Raw genomic sequence first — 21,952 nt, forward strand, 5'->3', positions numbered from 1 at the left:
GTCATTTCATTTCTGTATATCCCCTATAAAACATCCCTAACAATTTGTTTAACATATTCCAAACGTTGCCTGCCTGTCCCTCCAATATCAAACATCTATTCCAGGATACCTTAATATGTGGCCTGTAAGTTTGTCTCTTCTTTTAACTATATTTTTCCAAATGCTTCTTTCTTCATCAATTTGCTGCAACACCTCTTCATTTGACACTTTATCCACCCATCTGATTTTTAACATTCTCCTATAGCACCATATTTCAAAAGCTTCTAATTTTTCTTCTCATGTGTTTTGATTGTCCAAGTTTCTCTTTCATATAAATTTATGCTTCAATCATTTACTTTCAAAAATGTTTTCCTGGCGTTTAAATTAGTTTTTGATGTAAGCAGATAATATTTCAGACTGAAAGCTTGTTTCACCTGTGCTGTTCGGCATTTTATATCGCTCCTGTTTCATCCATCTTTAGTAATTCTACATCCCAAATAACAAAATTTTTCTACCTCCATAATCTTTTCTCTCCCTGTTTTTATATTCGCTGGTCCATATACATTATTTCTACTGCATCTCATTACTTTCGTTTTGTTCTTGTTTATTTTCATGCGGTAGTTCTTGTGTAATCCATGCCATTAATTATTTCTTCAAAATTTTTTTTTACTCTTAGCTAGAATTATTATATCATCAGCAAATTGTAAAATCTTTATCTTTTCACTTTGAAGTTTTACAACGGATCTAAATTGTTCTTTAACATCATTAACTGCCAGTTCTATGTAAAGATTAAAAAGTAACGGGGATAGGGAACATCCTTGTCAGATTCCCTTTTTTATTATGGCTTCTTCAATATGATCTTCAGTTATTACTGTAGCAGTTTAGTTCCTGTAAATGTTAACAGTCATTCTTCTATTGTTATACTTAAACTAACATTTAATATCTAAGTGTGTAAAAGAGGAATATGAAAAAGGTGCAACTGAATATATCTAAATGAAAACAATTCTCGTAGTTCACCAAGTACGCTAGGTGCAGTATATTGTCCAGTGTTGGCCTTTTTTTTCTTTTTTTGAGAGATTGCATACAGTTGAGTAACAAAATAATGGAAGTAATCTCAGGGAGATATTCTACTGGGTACAATGAAAAGAAAAGTTTATATTTAACCTAAGTCTTTAAACATTTTTTTTTTTGTGTTTTTTTAGTTGGAACTATAATTCTGCTAGGAAAAATATTGCATTGATTCTCTTTCAGAAGTAAAATGCAACTTCTGAAATTCTTGGAGTACAAATTAGTGCTAAATTTGGGGTTTATTTGTTTCTTTTCCTAAATATTTATTAATTTATTTGGCATCAAGCTAACAAATATTATCTGAAAAAATTGTCTTAAATCTCAGAAAATTTAATACAAAAACAAACTTTTTTTAGATTTAGCATAAACACTTACCTTGTTAGATTGTCAGTAAACAATTAAAATTACATAAAAATTTTAAATAATTAAATTCTAAAAAATTGTTGAATGTAAAATGAATTTAAAAGAAATAAAATGCAAGAAATTAAATTTTTTTTAAAACAAAAAAAAATCTGGCAGAAAAAGTTTATAATTTCATTTTATTTATTAGTTTTTCTGTTCGAAAGTGGTTTTGATATTGCAATTTTATTTTTATTTTTTCAATATTCTTCCTTTTATTTATTATATTGTAGAACCATTTTTTTTTTGTCTTCAGTCATTTGACTGGTTTGATGCAGCTCTCCAAGATTCCCTATCTAGTGCTAGTCGTTTCATTTCAGTATACCCTCTACATACATCCCTAACAATTTGTTTTACATATTCCAAACGTGTCCTGCCTACACAATTTTTTCCTTCTACCTGTCCTTCCAATATTAAAGCGACTATTCCAGGATGCCTTAGTATGTGGCATATAAGTCTGTCTCTTCTTTTAACTATATTTTTCCAAATGCTTGAACCATTTTTAAAAGTATTCAAATCTCAAGAAACATTTTAATATTATGAAGGGAAAAAAACAGTATTAAATTTCTAAAACCAGATTTTTTATTTCAGAGAGGATACACCAAAAGCATCAAAAAGCTGGAAAACCAAAAAGTACAAGAAAAACTCAGAGAAATAAAAGTGCTGCTGCTCCTGCAGCTGGATCACCAGTATGTACTCATTTTGGTATACACAAAATTCATTTTATTCATACATTTTTAATATATGTTAAATCATTATTGTATATGTTCTCAACCAACTACAAAAGAAAGTAGGAGAGGTTCTCACTTTTTTCATTTTAAATTATCAATTATTTTTATATTATACATAACAATTTCAACTCTGGAACAACTGTGGAATTTGCATGGGTGATTAATAAAATAGAGATTTACTGTTGTATGATTTTATTATTAAAACTTTGAAGTGAAATACACCTGTTTATTTTTTATTCTGATTAAGATATTGTTTAGTTTTTTGAGTGATCTGTTTTTAGTATAATATTTGCAGGCTGCCAGGATGCTTAAATTTAAAAATTACATTTTAGTTTAATTCTTACAACAATAGTTAGAATATTTTTATAGATTTTCTTTACATTTTGCAACCTGATATTTGTATTACAGTCAGAATGTAATTGTTTTTGAATATTTTGTTTATTGCCAGACATTTGTTAGTGCATACTCTGTAGGGTAAAAGGTCTCGCTATTACCATAAATATCAGTTTTCTACATCTCTAATGCTGCTTAGGAGGTTTGTTGCAGCTGATAATACCATTTAAAAAGCCAAAAACGTATCCTGTCTAATGAACAGGTATACACTTACATGCACAGAGCAAATGTAGTATTAAAGTCTCAGCTTTTCATTTACATTGAAGAAAATGCTGCTAGATATTTGTATGAGGATTGTTCAATAAGTCCGTAGAAATTCCAAGAGATGGCGCTCATAGTATCAAAAATAGTTTGCTTTTTGTAAGCATCATTTGTCACAAGAGTGCAGGTATAATTTCAGCTGTATCCATCACATGGTTTCATTGTCATGGTCGATTGAAGCAACAAGCTATTGTTTATTTAGAAAAAATGGAAAAAAGTGAGTTTCGAGTGGTGATTAAACACTTATATTTAAAAGGCTTAACACCGAAAGAGATCAAAGCTGAGTTGGATGAAGTTTCATGGCACATCTGCTCCTGTGTTTGCAGCTGTTTACAGTCGGATAAATATGTTTAAACATGGCCATACATCCACAAAAGATGAACATCGTTCGGGATATCCACTGAAAGTGATATCCACAAAAATGATCAACGAAAAAAAAAGACACAAACGATTGACGAATCAAAATGTGCAAAATAGTTCAGGCCACAGCTGTATCGCAAGGTACAGTGTTTTCAATTTTGCATGAAAAATTGGGTGTGAAAAATATTTCAGCAAGATTGATGCTATGTTTGCTCTCAGTGGAGAATAAACACAATTGTGTGGTTAACTGAGGCTGTTTTGGTGCTTTTCCGTCCCAATCCTGATGAGCTTCTGCGTCAGTACATAACTGTGGAAAAGACATTGATACACTATTATACTTCAGACACAAAGGAACAGTCAAAACAGTGGGTTTTTGAAGGCAAACAGGCTCCGAAGAAGACGAAGAATGTGAAATCGGCCGGCAAGATGATGGCCACGATTTTTTGGGATGCACACGTTATCATCTACACTGATTAGTTTGAGAAAAGAAAAACAATAACTGGAGAGTATTATGCATCGTTATTGGACCGATTGAACGAAGAAATCAAGGAAAAAAGACTTATGTGAGAAAAAAAGATCCTCTTCCATAAAGACAATGCACTGGTGCACACCTGCACAGTTTCGATGGCCAAAATTATGGAATTAAAATTCACATTATTACAACATTCACCATATTCAGCGGATTTGACTCCCAGTGATATTTTCTTTTTTTATTTCCAAACTTGAAAAAATGGCTTGATGAGCAACGGTCATGTCAAACTATCATCGCCCAAACAGATGCTTATTTTGAAGACCTTTCAAAATCTTACTTTTTGGATGGCTTAAAAAAAAGAAAATGCTTGGAAATGTGTAGAGTTAAAAGGAAATTACGTTGAAAAATAAAAAAAATCTACACAAAATAATTTGTTTATCTATCTTTTTCTAAGGACTTATTGAACGACCCTTGTATCATTCAATCTGTTCACCTTAATGTGTTCATGGTATCATAGGATTTTTAATCAGCTTAATTAAGAATATCAATTCTATTTTGCATAAAAAGAATTTTTTTTAAATTAAAACTTTCAGATCCAGGGAAAATCAGAGGGTACTACGGCTACAGGGAAAGCGCCTTCAAAGTCTGCAAAGGCTGCTGCTGCTCGAATTCAGGTAATAATTTTTTCAACTCTTTTATTTACTTATATTATAAATTACATATAGGCTGAAATTAGTCTGTCAACTGATGGATGTGTATTCTGTATTATAAGATTTCCTTCCTATACTCTCATTTACCTCATAATTTTCATAGTGCCATAATTTTACCTTTAAGAACCTTCATTTCTATTATTACATCAGTGACTGGAATTTGTATTTCCTGACATATGTTAGTTGCATACATAACATTTATTCTAAATTTGTTAGCATTTGAATTTTAGAAGAATTAGGAAAACCCAATATTACCAAATGGGAACTTCAGCCATGAGGTGTATTGTGCAGTGCCCCAGGTTGATTGCAGGTAGCCCCTCAAGTCATATCAAGGATTTACTTCTGCCTTTTTAGTTCCAAGCATTCATGGTATGGAAAAAAATTATCCTATAATTAAATTCTTAGTGGATAAATATTTTTTGGTAAAATTCTGATCCTAATCTACATAAAAAATAAAGAAGGAATTTAAAATGAAAAAATAAATTGGAGATAATAAAGAATTATCTACCCTTGTAGAAAAAATAATATTGTAGAATAAAACAATCTCTCCCCAGAAGAAAGCTCAATGCACACTTTAGCGGGCAGGCACTCATCCCGCCTGAAATCCCTCAGAAATTGAAGAATTTTTATCTTGGAATCGAACATCACAATACTTTTCATTGATTTCCCATTGACCAGCTCATTTACTCCAACAAAAATAGCTACTTTTTTTACCATCATTTAGTGCAATGCAAGTTTTTTTTTTAAGAATAAATTGGCCATCACAAAATTTTGTTAGGCATGCAGCAGTATAATCTATCCCACCAAACTATATACTCGGTATGGTTATATTAATTAAGTTTGAGATTGTTTTGTTTTTTGTTTAAAAGATTAAAAAAAATTTTGTCCCCATACTAAAAAATAATAAACAAAACATAAATCTTATTTTTATATGTATTTTTTCGTATGATTCAATTTTCTTGGCTGCTTAGATTATCCATATCTTAGTATGTAGGTTCATTAACTGTCATAGTCTGTTTGTTTAGTTGATTCATTTTAGCTGAGTTGCACCTCATACCGATCAGTGAAACCCAAAATTTTAAAGAGAAAGTTTATTATTAGATAAGATAATACTTTAATAGATAAGTATTAAAACTAATCATTAAATGATAGAAAGTCTTGTTGCATTATATTCATGCATATCCAAGTGATCACTGTACTATTCTATATTCAATGGACGACATGGATATATGTGATGAGCTCATATTACTCAAGATTTAATATTCACTTTATAGTTTCTATAAACTATAGAAACTATAAGGTTTTTTGTAGAATTTTGTACTTTTTAAAAACTTCACTATTTCACTTTTTTTAAATGATTGTGTGTATGCTGTTTTACTTTAATGTTTTAACATTTACATTAATAAAATTAATTTTATTTTAACATACTTTTATCTCTGTTAAAATTCCTTTTTCCCCCTATTAGATTCATTGCAGAAATTGCCAATTTCTTGTCAATATATTTAAAGATTTGTTTTTATAAATCCATAATTATCTAACCTCTCATTTTATTAGTTTTGTATTTCTTTTTTTAATTCTGTTTGATTCTGACTTTATTTCTATAATCTGGTCTTCCTTATTTGTATGGAACGGAACCCAAGAATGATGGGAGTTTCAATATTTCTCGCTACAGATAGCAGAGCCTAGACAATGTCCCTTGCTGCTGTATCTTTCTATTATCGGGTGGGTTTCACAGGTTATTTAGTTGCAGTGGCAAGTTGTATTTAATGATGGATTTGGTAATTTGCGTTCCTATCTGTATGGACCAGCATGGAATTTTTTTACTGGGTCTGACCATGGGAGACTATGCTTTTGAGTCTCATACTGCTGGCATGATTCCCCTTCAGTCTGTCTGCTGAAGTCCTTTCGGTACTAGCACCTTATGGGCTAGCAGAAATACATCTACCAGGGCCCTAGTTATTTGGAGGGAGCAATGCACCCCCCTTCTCCAGAGGGCATCGCATTGCAAACTAAAAGGGTTTTATTTTATTTTTTTGTAGGAAAGGAAGGGAAAAGGCAATAGTTTCCCTAGACTTGGGGGTTACAACAAACTATCCTGTGAGTGGAGTTGCATGTAGCCCGGCGTATATTATTATTTTTTCTTTGGGGTACCTACTGGGATTGTAACATCACGAATCGTTTTTAAAAAAGCGCACTTTAATGTGCCAAAACAGCATCACTTGCTATTTGGATCACTTTGTGGCCAATGTGTAATTGTGGATATTTACTTACCTTGTCCCATTTCTTGGCCAAATTTGAGATGGGGTTTCTTCTTCACTTTTGAGTTGGTTAAGTCCTAGGATCCCCAGTTTGAGTCTGAAAAAAAATATATACATACTGTTCATTTGTGGGATGGTGTGGAGTGTTGTATAGTTTTGACAAAATTTGATTGTGAAAATGGTCAATTTCATGGCCGTAATTTTCACATGATTTCTATTTATAGGTTTCACTATATAGAGGCTCCTAAGCCTGGTTTGTCATTTTTTTGACCCCTGTACCGCCTCTTTACAGTGGTTCGTCTTATACAGCATGCAGCTGGTTTCTTACACCCTGTTGAGTAAGGTCCTCTCAGCAGATGCCCTGAAGATGGCCATGTTTGGATACGGCTGCTCTCCCGAACAGCCCTGTGCGCACCTGTGCCACCCCCACCTCAGATATGGTTTGTAGTTCTGCATCGTGGTGAAGAGTGGCGTTGCTGATGAATCAAAGTGCTCCAAATATCATCCGCAATGCTATGTTTTGGACAGCTTCTAATTTCTTTTGAAGCGTGGAGTTCAACAAAGCTCTCCATGCCGGGTAAGCATATATTAGAATCGGCAGGATGTATAGCTGAAAAATGTGTAGTTTGGTCACCAGTGGCTATGGGGTGGCACTGTTCAGTACTGGGTATAGTGAGGCCCTGACGGCTTTTGCCCTTTGGGTCACGTATTTAACATGTTCTCCTAAGGTAAGTCGTATATCCAGGACTACTCCAAGGTACTTGAATGTTTTCCCAAAGGGAATTTTCTCTCCTGAGATTTCCAGCTGCCTGGTTGGAGCACGTGTCTTGTATGTGAACATCACGGCCACTGATTTTTCACAGTTGACCTTGATTCTCCACATATTGAGCTACGACCCTACTAAATCCATTTGGAGTCTCTCGATCTCGCATAGTCTACACTTCTGGATTCATAAGATATGCTGTGTCGTCTGCAAATAGAGCTATTCTGACTCCTTCCGACAACCACATATTGTTGACATAGGCCGTGTACAAGAATGGTGAAAGCACTGCTCCTTGGGGGACTCCAGTGGCTATGACTCTGGTGGAGGAGATTGTACCCCTTAGGCGTACAACAAATTGTCGAGTCTAGTAAATAAGACCGTACAGTTTGACATAGCGACAGGGAATTGTTGTATGCATGAGTTTATATAGCAAGGCGCTATACCAAACTTTGTCAAAGGCTTTAGCCACATCTAGAAAAACGGCTACAGTTACTGCTTTTCTGTTCAGGCCTCCAACAAGACTATCAATTACTTTAACCAGTTGGAGGCTCTTATTTGTATGTAAATTAGAAACATAGTTTTATGAGAAGTATTTTTGACAGATTATTTCAGTAATTAATTTTTTATGAAAACAGTGAAATAAAACTGCATTTACATATGAAAATGAATGAAGTTTGATGACTAAACAGTTGTTAGGCATGATTTTGGTCAATAAGGAAAACACATTTGTTGAGGTTCTTGTGAGTAATTTACAGGGTTCAAGTTGTTCTTCCTTTTTGGCCATTATGGTTTTTTTTTTTTAATTTGTATAATATTTATCTATTTATTATAACTCCTTATTGTTAAAACTGATGAAAACAAAATTATTTAAGTTGGTGGATTAAATAAATGGATAAAATTGTAATAGTAAATGTGTTAATAATTTATGTACAAATCTGTTTAATGTTACAATAAAATTAAAAAATGATATATTTTATAAATGAAATAGTGTTACAATGAAGCAAAGATCTCTCAGTATAAAACATCAAAGAGAAAATAAAAGCAATAAAAGCTAGAAATCAATTTCATATATATATATTTTGTGTATGCATTTGTAATGTGCATTAAGTTTTGTTTATGTTATAGGCTGCATCTGCCGTTGTTACAAGTGGCACTGGTATCCAATCGGTGGTTTCAGATGCAAATATTGTATCAGTCACTGATGATAAACTCTTAAGTCAAACTAAACCAATTGCCACACAGAGGTTACCGACAAGCACAGTGCAAAAATCATTAATTACAGCTGCTACACTTGCTGCTGCTAAAAAAGCATCTCTTGCTGCACAGAAGTCTACTGATAATGAAGTTAAAACAATACTTGGTAAACCTAATAGACAAAAAGCATTGCAAACAGTTAAATCTGTTAAAGGAGTAAAACAGTCTGCACAAACACTTGCTCCAGTTAGAAGGTAATTTGTTTTTTGGTTGTTTTTTTTTTATGTTAACTATTTATTGGATATGTCATTTTCAACCAGCGTTGATAATTATTTAGCACTTTTGTGCCTCGAAGAATCTTTTTATTGACTTCTACTGATGAATATATAAAATATATGTTTTCTATAGTTTGCTTTAGTATAGCTTTTTGTCTGATAATTTATATGGAAAAAAAAAAATGATAATGATATCGGAGTGCCTCAAATATATAGAAGTACTGAATGCTTTTTCCACATACCAATTAAATCTTAGTATGCCATTATTACAATATAATTTTTCAGTGACAAGATATTAGACTGTGGATCCCTGTTTGTACATTACAATATTTTAGACTGTGCCACTTGTTGAATGAAATGTATGTAGTAAACTTCAGTTTACTGCTTCGTATTTATATTTGTCTACATATGTTATTTAATGAATTTAAATGTAGTATTCTGACACACAAATGTATCCCAAACGTAAAATACAATTTGATGTTAATTGAAGGAAGACAAATACATTTTGTATAACAAAAAGAAGAGTATACATAAAATAGTGTTATAAGAGAAGAACGGGATGGAAATTAATAAATTTCTTTATATGACAGTAGAAAAAAGGAAAAACACACATCTAGCTGTTTAACTTAAGAGATGTAACTGGAATCATATCGTAATTATTCTTTTCATTTCAAATATGATATGTATTACAATTACAGTTTATAAACTGATTATTATTTAAACTGAAATCAAAACTACAAGTGAGAAGTAAATTAATATTTTATTGTAACTGGTATTTAGTGATAATCCATTTGAATAAAATGATATATATTTCTTTTGCTAAATACTAAATATTTTCGTAAATAATTTACACAAAAAAAAAAAGTTAATGATTCTACTAATATTATAACATCAACATTAAGAATCAGGGCAACATTATCGATATTGTATTAGTAAAACAGAATTCTGTTCTTTTATCTCTTCTTGTTGAAGCATTGGAAGCATTATTGCTTTCTTAGGAAACTTTTTTTTTTATATCACTTGTTAAAAACTCAAAACTTTTTATAGTATTACATATTCTTCATAAAAAAATAGAATTGAGGTAAAAGACTTACTGAATTCAATTCAGTAAATGATCTGTAGTATTGTAAAAATCAGTCATAACGCGCTGAAGAACAACTTATTTTGGAAAATATTTAATATTTTAAAAAAAATAAATAAAATACTTTAATTAAAGAACTTCAGCTTCTTCATTTAAAGTAATCAGAAAATTACAAAACAGTCAAAAATTCAGTAACCAAACAAACTTTTACAGGTTGTACATTGATGAACCCTTTTATAAAGATCTAAATTTTTTCTTAAAATACAAGAGCTAAGTTTTAGGAAGGTTTCAGGCAGAAAGTGTTCTAACCAGACATGGTGTATTCAGGCACCATTTGAAAATTTTTAGGTGTTCTTTGCTGTTTACTAAATGAGCTTTGCCCCTATTTTTATCAACCAAACTGTTGGCTGGCTTAGGCAGAACGGGCAAACAGGGTTTGTTGTATTATCTAACCAGATGACATGATCTGATTACTACTAATATAACAAATTTGTATATAAAATGCAAACACATTAAGAATCTTCTTGTTGTTACAGTTTAATTGTAAAGTAGTATTTGCTGTGTAAAGTAAATTTGTTTATACTCATCTGTGTTTTGGTTTTTCATTTGTTGAGTGCATTATCCTGCGTGTAATATTTTTGTAGTTTTATTTTAATTTTAGTGAATATTTATTTTCTTGCAAATTCTTATTGTTCTCTGATAAATTATGGAGGTTTTACATCAAAACTTAAGAGAGGAAAAACTTGCCACAGTCAAGCTCTTGAAATTATATGGAAAGAGAGGCCAAACAGTTCCAAGAACAGGAGGTTCCAAGCATACCATTTATTCTATTCCTGTGAAAAAGTGTATTGAGAACTGCTGTTGCATACAGGGTTTTAGCTAGAACTGTTAAAAAAATTAGAAAAGAAAAGAATGGTATGTAGGAGGGTGAATGCTCATTTCAAACCACCAAAAAATATAAATGGGAAAACAGAATTACTGATTTAGACAGTTTTGATGAATGTTTAGTCTAGTGAATTGTTTATGATTTTTATTTATAAGAAAAAGTGCTTCTACAGCTAAACATATTTATAATAAACTGAAAGAGGCTACTAGTTTTCAGGGTGCTTTATGGAGCACCAGGTAAATTTTGAAATCCTGAGGATTTTGACTGAGAAAACAAAAAAAAAGTAATAGAAATATTCTCATCAAAAATGATAAAATATGACAATAAAAAAATATGTATTAAACGTTACAGAGAAGAAAAACATTACATTATTTGTGTAGATGAAATATACATTTTATCTTCTCATAACAAAACGTGGTAGAACAATTCTAATCAGGGCATACATCATCCTATATCTAAAGGAGATCAAGCAATAATCTTGCACATTGGCAGCACAATGGGATACATAAACAATGTTCTGCTGACATAGGGAAGCACATAGACATAGCACATCAAGTGGGGATTATCATGACAACATAAACTCTGAAAATTTCATGAAATGGATGGAAAACAAACTATCCCCTATGGATCCAAATTTATCCCTGCAATCGATTGTAGTGCTGGATAATCCTGCATACCATTATAATATGATAAGGCACCTACCACAAAATCTAAGAAATTAGAAATAGTGGTATCTTGGTTACAGGAGAACCAAATACAGTTTCATCCTAAAATGCTTAGACTGGAACATTACAGACCAGTTAGCTGCACAAACTTTCTGGAAGCTCATGGTCACACAGCTATTCACCTGCCATCATACCACCTGGATCTAAACCCTAACGAAATGATATGGGCAAACATAAAAAGGATCTGACCCAAAGAAATATCACGTTCAAGTAAAATGCAGCTATTATGCTTCATGAAGAAAGAATTTCTAATATAACAGAGAAATACTGGTCATTGATATGTGAGAATCTGAAAAAACTAGAAGATGAATATGTGAAGAGAGAACATTCAGTTGAAGAAGAATTTACCAATTTATGAGAAAGGAGTAATGAAGACTGTGATTATTCGTCTACAATGAAAGACGATTTCAGCGATGATGATTTAGCAACACCTTTAGACTAACAGTTTCTCCATTACAATAAATCAAAATTAATATTTTTATGCTTTTGCATTTATTTGCAGTTAAAGTAACATAAGTGAAATAAAAACAAGGACAAAAATAAATTACATGGAGTTAATAAATTTATATTGCTTATAATAATATATAAAACATTGGAAATAAAAAGAAATGAATATGAGCAGGCAATGCATATTTTTTATATAACTAGTACACTTGACACAGCAGTTGGCAAGAGGCAAACTTTCAGCTCACATATTTTAAACTGGTTTGTGGATTGTGCTCACACTCCATGACACAATAGGTATTACTTCTGGTACATGCGTACTCCAGAACCAGCGGAATGTAATGTTTGGAATATCTTCTCAGCTTAGAATTGTAATTTGATAGGCCAGGTGCTGTTTGTTAAGAACATACAACTGGACAAAAGAATCAACAAGGGAATATATGTCCTTTTAGGCTGAGTTGTATAGACCTTGAAGTAATATCTCAACTTTACAGTTTTTTATAACTTGTTTTTTTAAACACAAAAAACAAATTTGCTAAAAACAAAATATATTTCTTAATTTTTCAAAGCCTTTGTCCATATTCATGTATAGAGATGGAGAACTTATGCCTTAATGCTGTAAATGTGTATACCATACAAATTACAACAGTATAGCAGGAGTCATTTAGCAATCTCTAAATGATTAATTAACTGCTCTTTATTTAGCTGATAATAAATATTAATGAATATTTTGTCTGGAATTTTATGTTGCCAGTGTGTTCGCTTTTAAAAGTAGCCATATTTTATTGTGCAAATTCTAGCTCACCTTTGCTGTGTGATGTTTCACTCAGTGCATTTATTTGTTAGCAACACCATTTAGAACTGTGTCATGTTTGCATAAATATGTTAATTTTTTTTTCAATTCTAAGTTATTAGCACCAGTCTTTTCTTTATTCAGTATAGTTGCATTTATCCAGATCGTGCTCATCCAAACCCACCTGGTTGGTCTAGTGGTGAACGCATCTTCCCAAATCAGCTGATTTGGAAGTCGAGAGTTTCAGCGTTCAAGTCCTAGTAAAGCCAGTTGTTTTTACACGGATTTGAATACTAGATTTTGAATACAGTGTTCTTTGGTGGTTGGGTTTCAATTAACCACACATCTCAGGAACGGCCAAACTGAGACTGTACAAGACTACACTTCATTTACACTCATACATATCATCCTTTGAAGTATTATCTGAACAGTAGTTACCAGAGGCTAAACAGGAAAAAAAAAGATTATGTTAATCCAGGCATTCAAATTGTTTAACCTGATATTATCAGAAGGATGTTTTAAATACAAATGTTATTTATTTTTAACAAAATTTTAAGGGTCTTCATTTCTCTCATAATTTTGGTCCAGTCTTTTATCTGTAGTTGGTACAAAGTTATGAGACACTCAGTTGTATGAATTTAATTAGTAATTATTTCAAATAAAAAAAAATTCTAAATTTTTCAGTTTGCTCATCAATAATTAAACACTAGAGTTTAGGCACATTATTAAAACTGTTATGTATCTAGAAGCAAAAGCTGTCATATGCACAATAGTTTATTGAATTAAATCATCCTGACTTCCATAAATAATGATGACAGTCATGTAATGAAAAATTAATAATTTATGAGCAACATTCTTTTTTCTAGGTGCTTTCATAAAAGTATTATTTATAAAGGTAGAATTTCTTTCTCTAATTAATTAATTTATTTCCATTTTATTATGGTAGTTTACTTCAATTGTTCATTTTTGGCCAAAATATATAAAATAATTAATATCCAATTTTTTTACTCATGGTAAGTAGTTTTTTGATCTGTTTTATATTTTATCGTAATAAAAACTTCTCAGGTTACCAGAAGGTCAAGCTAGTAATGTTATGGGTGGTGTCCGCCGAATTACCGATGCTCAGACTAAAATTGCTGTTTCTTCAGTAGCTGTAACAAGTTCATCAATAGTAACAACTACCACAATAACCACATCGGCTGCGACAACAGTTTTATCTGCAGTAAGAAGGCTTCCTGATCAGTTAAAACTTGCTACACAAGCGGGGACTACACGAATTAAAACACTAAAGGCTGGTAAAGAGGCTACTTCACTCTTAGAACAAGCCCAAAATCAAGCTGTAAGTATCTGAAAGTTCTTTTAATTATAACTATTATGTAATTTTGAATAAGGTTTTGTTTTTTTAATGAATATTTTACATTGATGAGTTAATATTTCTTTGGAATCTGAAAATAAAGAGCTACTTAACTGGCCTTTATCGTCAATAGCCAGAAGTTAAAAACATTATCCTAGCAAAGAATAATGTACCTAAAGACTTTCTTCATTTTTAAAGATATATATTTTTAATTATTTTACAATTTATATAAATTAATAAATATAAATTTATATAATTATTTTAAATATCATTTTAAAACGTAGTCTGTATGGTACATCCTTTTTGTATTGCTTTGCAAATTCTTCAAACATACAATTACTTAGTATGAAGGAATACTGCTGAATATTCTTTCACATCATTGTTGTTTCAGTTAAGTAATAAAATCTACAACTAAATTTGCTGATTACAACGTAGACTGATTGAAGATACAGCAGTACAGCAGTACTTAGTTACTTAAGATAGGTGATGCACTTTCTAATTAAGCACACTGTAAAAAAACATTCAACAAGAAGCATACCAATTTAATCAATCTGTCTCAGCTGTGTTTTGCCCTTCTTCTGTCTTCATATTCGATCAAAAGATCTTTGTGTTTATACAATGTGGTCTGTCAACTGAACTTGGTAAAAACATAGACTGCCATGTAGCACAGTGATCAACAAGTTTGTTAGAACTTCTGCGGAGTCCACAGAACTGAACAGTGAAAATTGATGAAATCAACGAATTATGTTAGCAATTCTAAACATGACCTAACCTAAAAGTGAAATGAAAATGGGGGAAAAGTAAGCATGAAAACATATTTCAGTTCAGTTAGAATTTTAATAAAGTATACTTTCAAAATATACTTCAAATTTTGTTAGACAACCTTTTCTCTTCCATTTGATGAATCCCAGGACTCGACTATGTCACTTTTCCCCCAAAAAGGTGGGTTTACAAATTGTTTTGCTAGGTAGCAGTACTTAACGGCGCCTTTGAATTTACAAATGATCTTATACAAACTGGATAATGTACTTGAATGATAAAATATATTACAGTTTGTTTTAATTGTATATGCTCTTATGTAAATGAAAGTACTGAAGATGAAACAGTTTTTTTAATTCCCATCACTTCATTAAAAAAATAAATAAAAGTATTGGTTTACAAGAGATTATAGCTGCTAATAAAACATGAACAGTAGGAAAGTGTTTCAAATGTGTCAAAAAAGATTTGTTACAAACAGAAATAAATTCTATTGGTAAAATTTTTATTTTACAATTAGAACTATTTGACCTAATTGATGGAGAAATAAAAAAAAGTTAGTTTAATAATAATATAAAAAGTGTGACCACAGATAAGACAAAAATCTTTTGTCTTAAAAAATTTTTTTTTAAATTGTTATACTAATGGTTATACATTTATTTGTGCATGATTTATAAAATTTTTTATAATTACTTATTATTTTTTACAGCAGTTAAATAAAGTTGCTATTGGCTCAGTAGTATCATCAACTCCAGTTAGTCAAGGTATTGCTAAAGCTGTAACCACACCAGCCAAGTCACTTGTAAAAGTTGTAACATCTCAATCAGGAGGTATGTTTAAAAAATTATATGTAATATTCGTCTATTCATGATTTTCATGAGACTTCAATATATTCATCTTCATGTTTTCTTTTTTCTAAATATATCCCAAAATGTTTCAAAAATATACCTAAGGCGTTACGAACCCAGGTGTGGTGTAATATATAAATGATAATGTTATTCTTTTCTGGCTTTTTTTTTTTTTTACTAAATACGTGTTCAGTAAATTTTAAATAATTTCATAATTTAGAGTAGTATTTTAAACGAAATTGAAAGTGATATCACCTAATGGATTCAATTATTAATATTTTTAGTATCGTATCCAAATTTACCCCAAAAGTTTTTTAATTAGTAAATACATAAAATCAGTATTAAGAAATAACTCAGTGAAGTGGATGGAAACAAAAGCTAATTTACATTACTATGAAGGTGAATCAAATATAAACTGGAATTTTTGTTTTTGTTGACTCACTGCTAATGGAAAGGGGCGTGGCTTCTCAGTATTGCACATAAGATGTGTGGAGGAGATCTTATTTTTAGAAAGCCAGCTTGCTACTTTATTCTAGTCAGTATCACAATGTCAGAGCAGGCGGTATTGTCGTGCGTTGTGCAACATATTATTAAATTACTTACGGCAGAAGGTGTGAAATCATCTGAAATTTTGATAAGACTTCAGTGACAATACACTTAAAAAGACTCAAGTGTGTGATTGTCAAAAGCATTCTTCAGAAGGACGACAACTAATTGAAAATGAAGGTCACTAATGTGACCCAAGGACAAGTGCTACTGTTGAAAACTTTTATCATGGTTGATTGCTGTATCAAGGACAACTGTCTGTTAACAATTGCAGAAATAGCTTCTGAGATTGGAATAAGCTATAGCAGAGCTCAGGCAATCATTACTGGCGATCATGGATTTAAAAATGTAGCACCACAATGGGATTCCTCATCTTCTCACCGAAGGTTAGAAGCTCTATCGTCTAGTGGCGTGCCAGCATTTGTTTCAAACTAAAGGAGAATTTTTTTGCATCAAATCGTGGCCTGCAACGAAACTTGGGTGCATCATTACATCTCAGAATCAAAACAGACAAGTATGTAGTGATGAAAAAAGGGAGAAACTGCACCCATTAAAGCCAAAACTCTACTGTCAGCTGGATAGGTTCTGGCCACAGTATTTTTTTATTTCAAAGGTATTTTGCAAGTTGATTTTCTCCATGAATGTTGTACAGTGAATTCTGTGTACTACTGCCAACTTTTAGATGAAGCTAAACACACATATTGTCAATAAAGAAATACTTAGATTCATTTTAACTGCCCGGTTACGTATTTTCAAAATTCTGTTTAATTCAACAGAATTTCCCCCAGCACAACATAAGAATATAGGAATGTATGTAAGCTAAATATATCATTCTTTTGGTAGAGTTATTACAACTACTAGTATTTTCATCCTGTAACTAAACATTCTTGGCCAAAATGTATACATGTGCAATAGATATATAATTTTGTTGTGATATTAGAGGACAGAAACCCAGTATATAACTCTGTTATAATCCTTCATTTGAATCATATATTAATATCACTGATCAACTGTTACTGCAAGTGTTCATAATCCCAAAGACCAAGATTAAAAATCAAGTTACAGAATAACTATATATAGTTTGATGTTAGTATTAATGTTGTTGGTTTACTGGATAGTTGAGATGAAATTAACACCATTGATTTATAAACTGTTGGTCTGAATCTGGGACACAATCAGCTGTAATAATCATTTACCATTGATTAAACATAGTAACTTAAATGTTATATTTTTGTTTCAAAACTCCTCCATTCTCATAACATTTTACCATGAATTAACATAATAGCAGAAGAATAAATGGCAAAAATTGCAACTGAACTGTAACTAGATGTTTTTTTGATCTATAATAGTGTAGTGATATATTTAACAAGGGCAAATGAAGGTTGGATGAACTAACAATAGTTTTTAAAATGCTACTGGTTGCTTCATATTTCATTGAATAGTCACTTTTTAGCTATACTTTAAATAATGCTTAGCCATTCAAGAGTTTTGAGGTGAATGGTTTTTATTTTATTACACTTAATGAAATTTATCTGTAGTAAAATTACAGAAATTTTGTTTTAAACTTCTTTGGAGTAAAGCAGTAATTGAAATACAAAAACAATAATTCAGAATTTCAGCAGTCCTTTTAGAACCTTTGTGTACTCATGTTATTATTATTTGCATGAAACTTTAAATAGTAAGAATAACAATTTGATGTTAACATAAATTTATGAGGTTTTATTTTACTTTTCAGTTCGAGCGGTTACAAGTACAGCTCAAGTAACTCAGCAGCAGATGATGCTGATCAAACAACAGTTGATGAATGAACAGAAACAACAGCAGCAGCAGCAACAACAACAACAGCAACCGCAATCCCAACCACAGCAACAGCCGGCACAGCAGTTGATTGTTATGAAACAATCAAGCGGTGACCAATCGTCAGGTGGATCTCAACCACAAATGATAGTCATAAATCAGCAGCAGTTGATGACAGATCAGCAGCTGAGTGCTAAACAACAAAAACAGTTGCAGCAGATTTTAGTGAAACAACAGTTAGAACAAGCCACTATACAGCAGCAACAGTTACAACAATTATTTTTAGCTAAACAGCAACAGTTGCTCACAGAACAGAAAACTGGTAGGCTTTTCCCCTGTATTTTTATTGGCATTTACCGAAATACCAAATTCTTGTTCATTTTTTATCATCTTTTTTGTCATTACTTATTATTTGACTGCTTAGGTGCTGTTCTCCAATCTTTCCTATTCTGCATCATTCTTTTAATCTCAAAACATTTACTCCTTACCTTACCTTACTTCAATCTGACTTTTCTTATTCATGTATGCTAATCTTTTTCGTCACTTGCACAGTTTTTACCCTCTATATAGCCTCCTATGTTATCAGATACTTAAGTTGAATGACTTAATATGAGGGATGTTGGATAAGTAATATATTGTCACAGATAACAGGAAAACAAGACATACAACATAGTTGTGTTGTAGCCACTCTACATACTCTCACTATAAACACGTCAAGTCTTTTTGAATTTCATTCCTAATTTTTCATCAGTAGTCGGTGCCAAGGAGACAGGAATTGTCTCCCTGACACCTGACTCATGCCTTGACTTTGGCTTTGTGAGCATATATGAAAAACAAAATGCAGTGATTGAATTTTTAACAACTTATGAAGTGAACTTTGTGATTGTCATTTACAAGCTGTTATGACCCCCAAAAAAGAAAGAATCTAATACCAGCATTTCAATTTTTTACAATCCAAGAAATCAAGAATTCAACCCTTTGTAAAAAAAAAACACATCTCTACAGTTTTTTTGGGATGTTCTAGAATATATATACAGAGGTAGGATCAAAAAGTAGTTGGACTGAATTAGTTAAAAATTTTTTATTGAACTAATCTGTGCAAATCCTTAGTAGTCCTCGAAATAGCACCCTTGTGCTTCGACACAATGCGTATAACGCGATTTCCACTGCGCGTACGCCTTCTGGAACTCGCTTTCTGGGATCCCCCTTCAGAGATGCCGTCATGCCCCTTGAACATCTACCGAGCTGTATCGGTTTCCCTTGAGGTCCCGCTTGAGCCAAGGAAAGAGGAAGAAGTCCGGCGGTGCCACAGATCTGGGCTGTAGGGGGGGTGAGGCAACCTTGTGCTTGGCCAGAAAGTCCCTCAGCAGCAGCGCCATGTGGCATGGCGCGTTGTGTGTGAAGCTTCCAAGAATCGGCAATGTCTGGCAGCATGCGGTGGACATGTTTGCGCAACCTGTTAAGCACGTTCATGTAAAAACTGGCATTCACAATCTATCCAGGAGGTACGAACTTTGGACACCTTCACTTTGGCCACATTTTCATCTATCCTTGAAGTTGACCGGCGCACTGGTCGTCTTCGACAAGCTCCCACCCCTCCTGGAACAGCTTATGCCACTTGAACACTGTTGAGCAGCTCATGGCAGCACCCCCGTAGGCGTCCTTAATCATTCTGAGGGTCTGTGTTCATCATTCAATCAATTCTGTGTTCAATCATTCTGAGCACCTGTAAGGTTATGATAATCTTCTTTTATTCCAAGGGTTTTTGTACTAACATGCTGTTTCTCAAGGCCAAATACGCAGAATTTGATGGCGTATTGCTGCTAAGATTTTTATCCATCTCGGATCACGATGACACTTCTTAACAGAGATTCATGGAAATCAACGTGCTTACTCTCCACTTGCCCACAGACGACTGGAAAAAATGTCGGTCTCTTCGGAAGGCTCCCTCCCCATTACCACGCTCAGGTGGTCTTAGTGTTTTTTTTTATAAAAAATTATGATGAATTTATTATGTACTTTTAAACTTAGAATTACAGTAGGAAGATTGCACATAGTTTTATACAGTTTAAAACTACTCAAATGTTATCACAGTGTTAGATACTTCTAATTTTTCTTTATAAAAAATATTTCAAGAATATAGAATTCAACAAAAGATTAAGAAACTACAAATGTATATCTGTAGATCTTAAAAGAAAACTGATGCAATATATTAATGGTGTTTGTGTATTGAAATTGTTTAAAAGTATTTTAAGTACATGATCAAACAGTATATTTTATCTGGTTTCAACTTATTCGTAGTATATATTGCATTTGCAAATTTCGTATTGCTCAAGTACTTTTAATTTATGGCATTGATATATGTATATAAAACATGTATGGTGTAGTTATATTATTGTATAGGTTTCTAGTTTCTCTGAAGTTATTTACAGAAGTTAATTTTATTGCTTGTATGAGGGATGTTCAAAAAGTAATGATAATAGAGACCCTGAGGGAAAATGTGTTGCAAAGGGTGGTAATACTACATACTTTCATGTAGCCCATTCTTTTAGCTATCTTTAACAATCAGTTTCAAGTTGATCGGTGCAGTGAGTGGATGTATGTGATGATTCACATAACGTGTGATAGATATTCGCCTACCATGTCCACCATGGATAAAAAATTAGAGCAACTGTTGTAATGTGAAAGATTTAGTGAAACTGTGGAAGAAATGAAAAGACACATATGAATTATTAACTATGGTATATATATGGTGAAGAAGTCATGAAAAGATAACCTGCTTTAAGTGGTGTAAAGTGTTCAAGGAGGATACAGAGAGCATCGCCGATGAGCTGTATTGGGGGGGGGGGTTTGCTTTTCAATGTCTCACACCAAGGTTGTAAAGAATACAGCTGCCACTATCATAGCAGCAACTCACTGCATGTCTAGACATTTCAGTTGGCAGTGCATTTTTAATTTTGCACGATTTTGCTGTGTAACACGTGGCGCGCTGCTCATATCGAGCAAATGTAACATTGTGTCTCTGTGTGTGAGAAATTGTGGTTTGGTAGGGAAGCAAAGGAAGAAATGAATCTAATCACAATCATAGATGAATCTTGGATGTATAAGTACAACCCGGAGCTGAAACAACAAAGTTTTGAATGCAAAAGGGTGCAGTCGCCACCTCTGAAAAAAAGCAAAGATGAGTCACAGCACCGGTAAGGTTATGATGATAATCTTCTTTTATTCCAAGGGTTTTTGTACTAACATGCTGTTTCTCAAGGCCAAACAGTCATTGCAGATTATTACAAATCGTTTTTTAATCATGATATTACATCATTTTAAGAAAAGACAGCCGCACAAGAACATTGACAAAATTTTACTGCATCATGACAGTGCGCGGCCCCGTGTTGCTCACACTACCTGATTTCTTGAATTCTCACAGAATCACAACTGTACTCCACCCACTAGGATCCAGATTTGGCCCCTTATGACTTCTGGCTGTTCTCCAAAGTCAAGTTTCCGCTCAGGGGACAGAAATTCAAGAGTTAATCATGAGCTTATCAAAGCTGTGGAGGTGCGCTCCAAAGAGCTTGAGAAAGATGATCTGGCATTCATATTTAAAAAGTGGCAGGAACGGGGAAAAGTGGATTAGAACTGAGGGGTGTTACTTTGTAAAAGAGCATATAGATTTGGAAGATAATGAATATTTTTTCTGTAGAGCGTTTTTATCATTACTTTTTGAACCCCCCCCCCCCCGGTATTACTGTTAGGTGTCATTTCTATCTGTGTTCGGTTTTGGTCAGTATAGTATTTAATGTAATCGTGAATAAGTTTGTTTAAAAGAAGGTTACCTTGTAGTAACAGATTCTAAAACAGG

At 32.5% G+C, this 21,952-nt stretch overlaps 1 protein-coding gene across 5 annotated transcripts in view; it reads left to right on the plus strand.

Annotated features, from left to right (window-relative positions):
- LOC142330971 (uncharacterized) overlaps positions 1–21,952 on the plus strand; it is a 106,334-nt gene that overhangs the window by 42,338 nt on the left and 42,044 nt on the right. For all 5 annotated transcript variants that reach the window (XM_075376456.1, XM_075376455.1, XM_075376454.1 and 2 more), the window contains exons 14-19: positions 2,038–2,135; positions 4,257–4,337; positions 8,520–8,842; positions 13,858–14,131; positions 15,612–15,732; positions 18,032–18,415. In XM_075376456.1, coding sequence (XP_075232571.1) covers positions 2,038–2,135; positions 4,257–4,337; positions 8,520–8,842; positions 13,858–14,131; positions 15,612–15,732; positions 18,032–18,415 — 1,281 coding nt within the window. The remainder of the gene's footprint in view (positions 1–2,037; positions 2,136–4,256; positions 4,338–8,519; positions 8,843–13,857; positions 14,132–15,611; positions 15,733–18,031; positions 18,416–21,952) is intronic.

This window comes from Lycorma delicatula, chromosome 10, assembly GCF_047948215.1.
Source record: "Lycorma delicatula isolate Av1 chromosome 10, ASM4794821v1, whole genome shotgun sequence".
Lineage (NCBI taxonomy): Eukaryota > Metazoa > Arthropoda > Insecta > Hemiptera > Fulgoridae > Lycorma > Lycorma delicatula.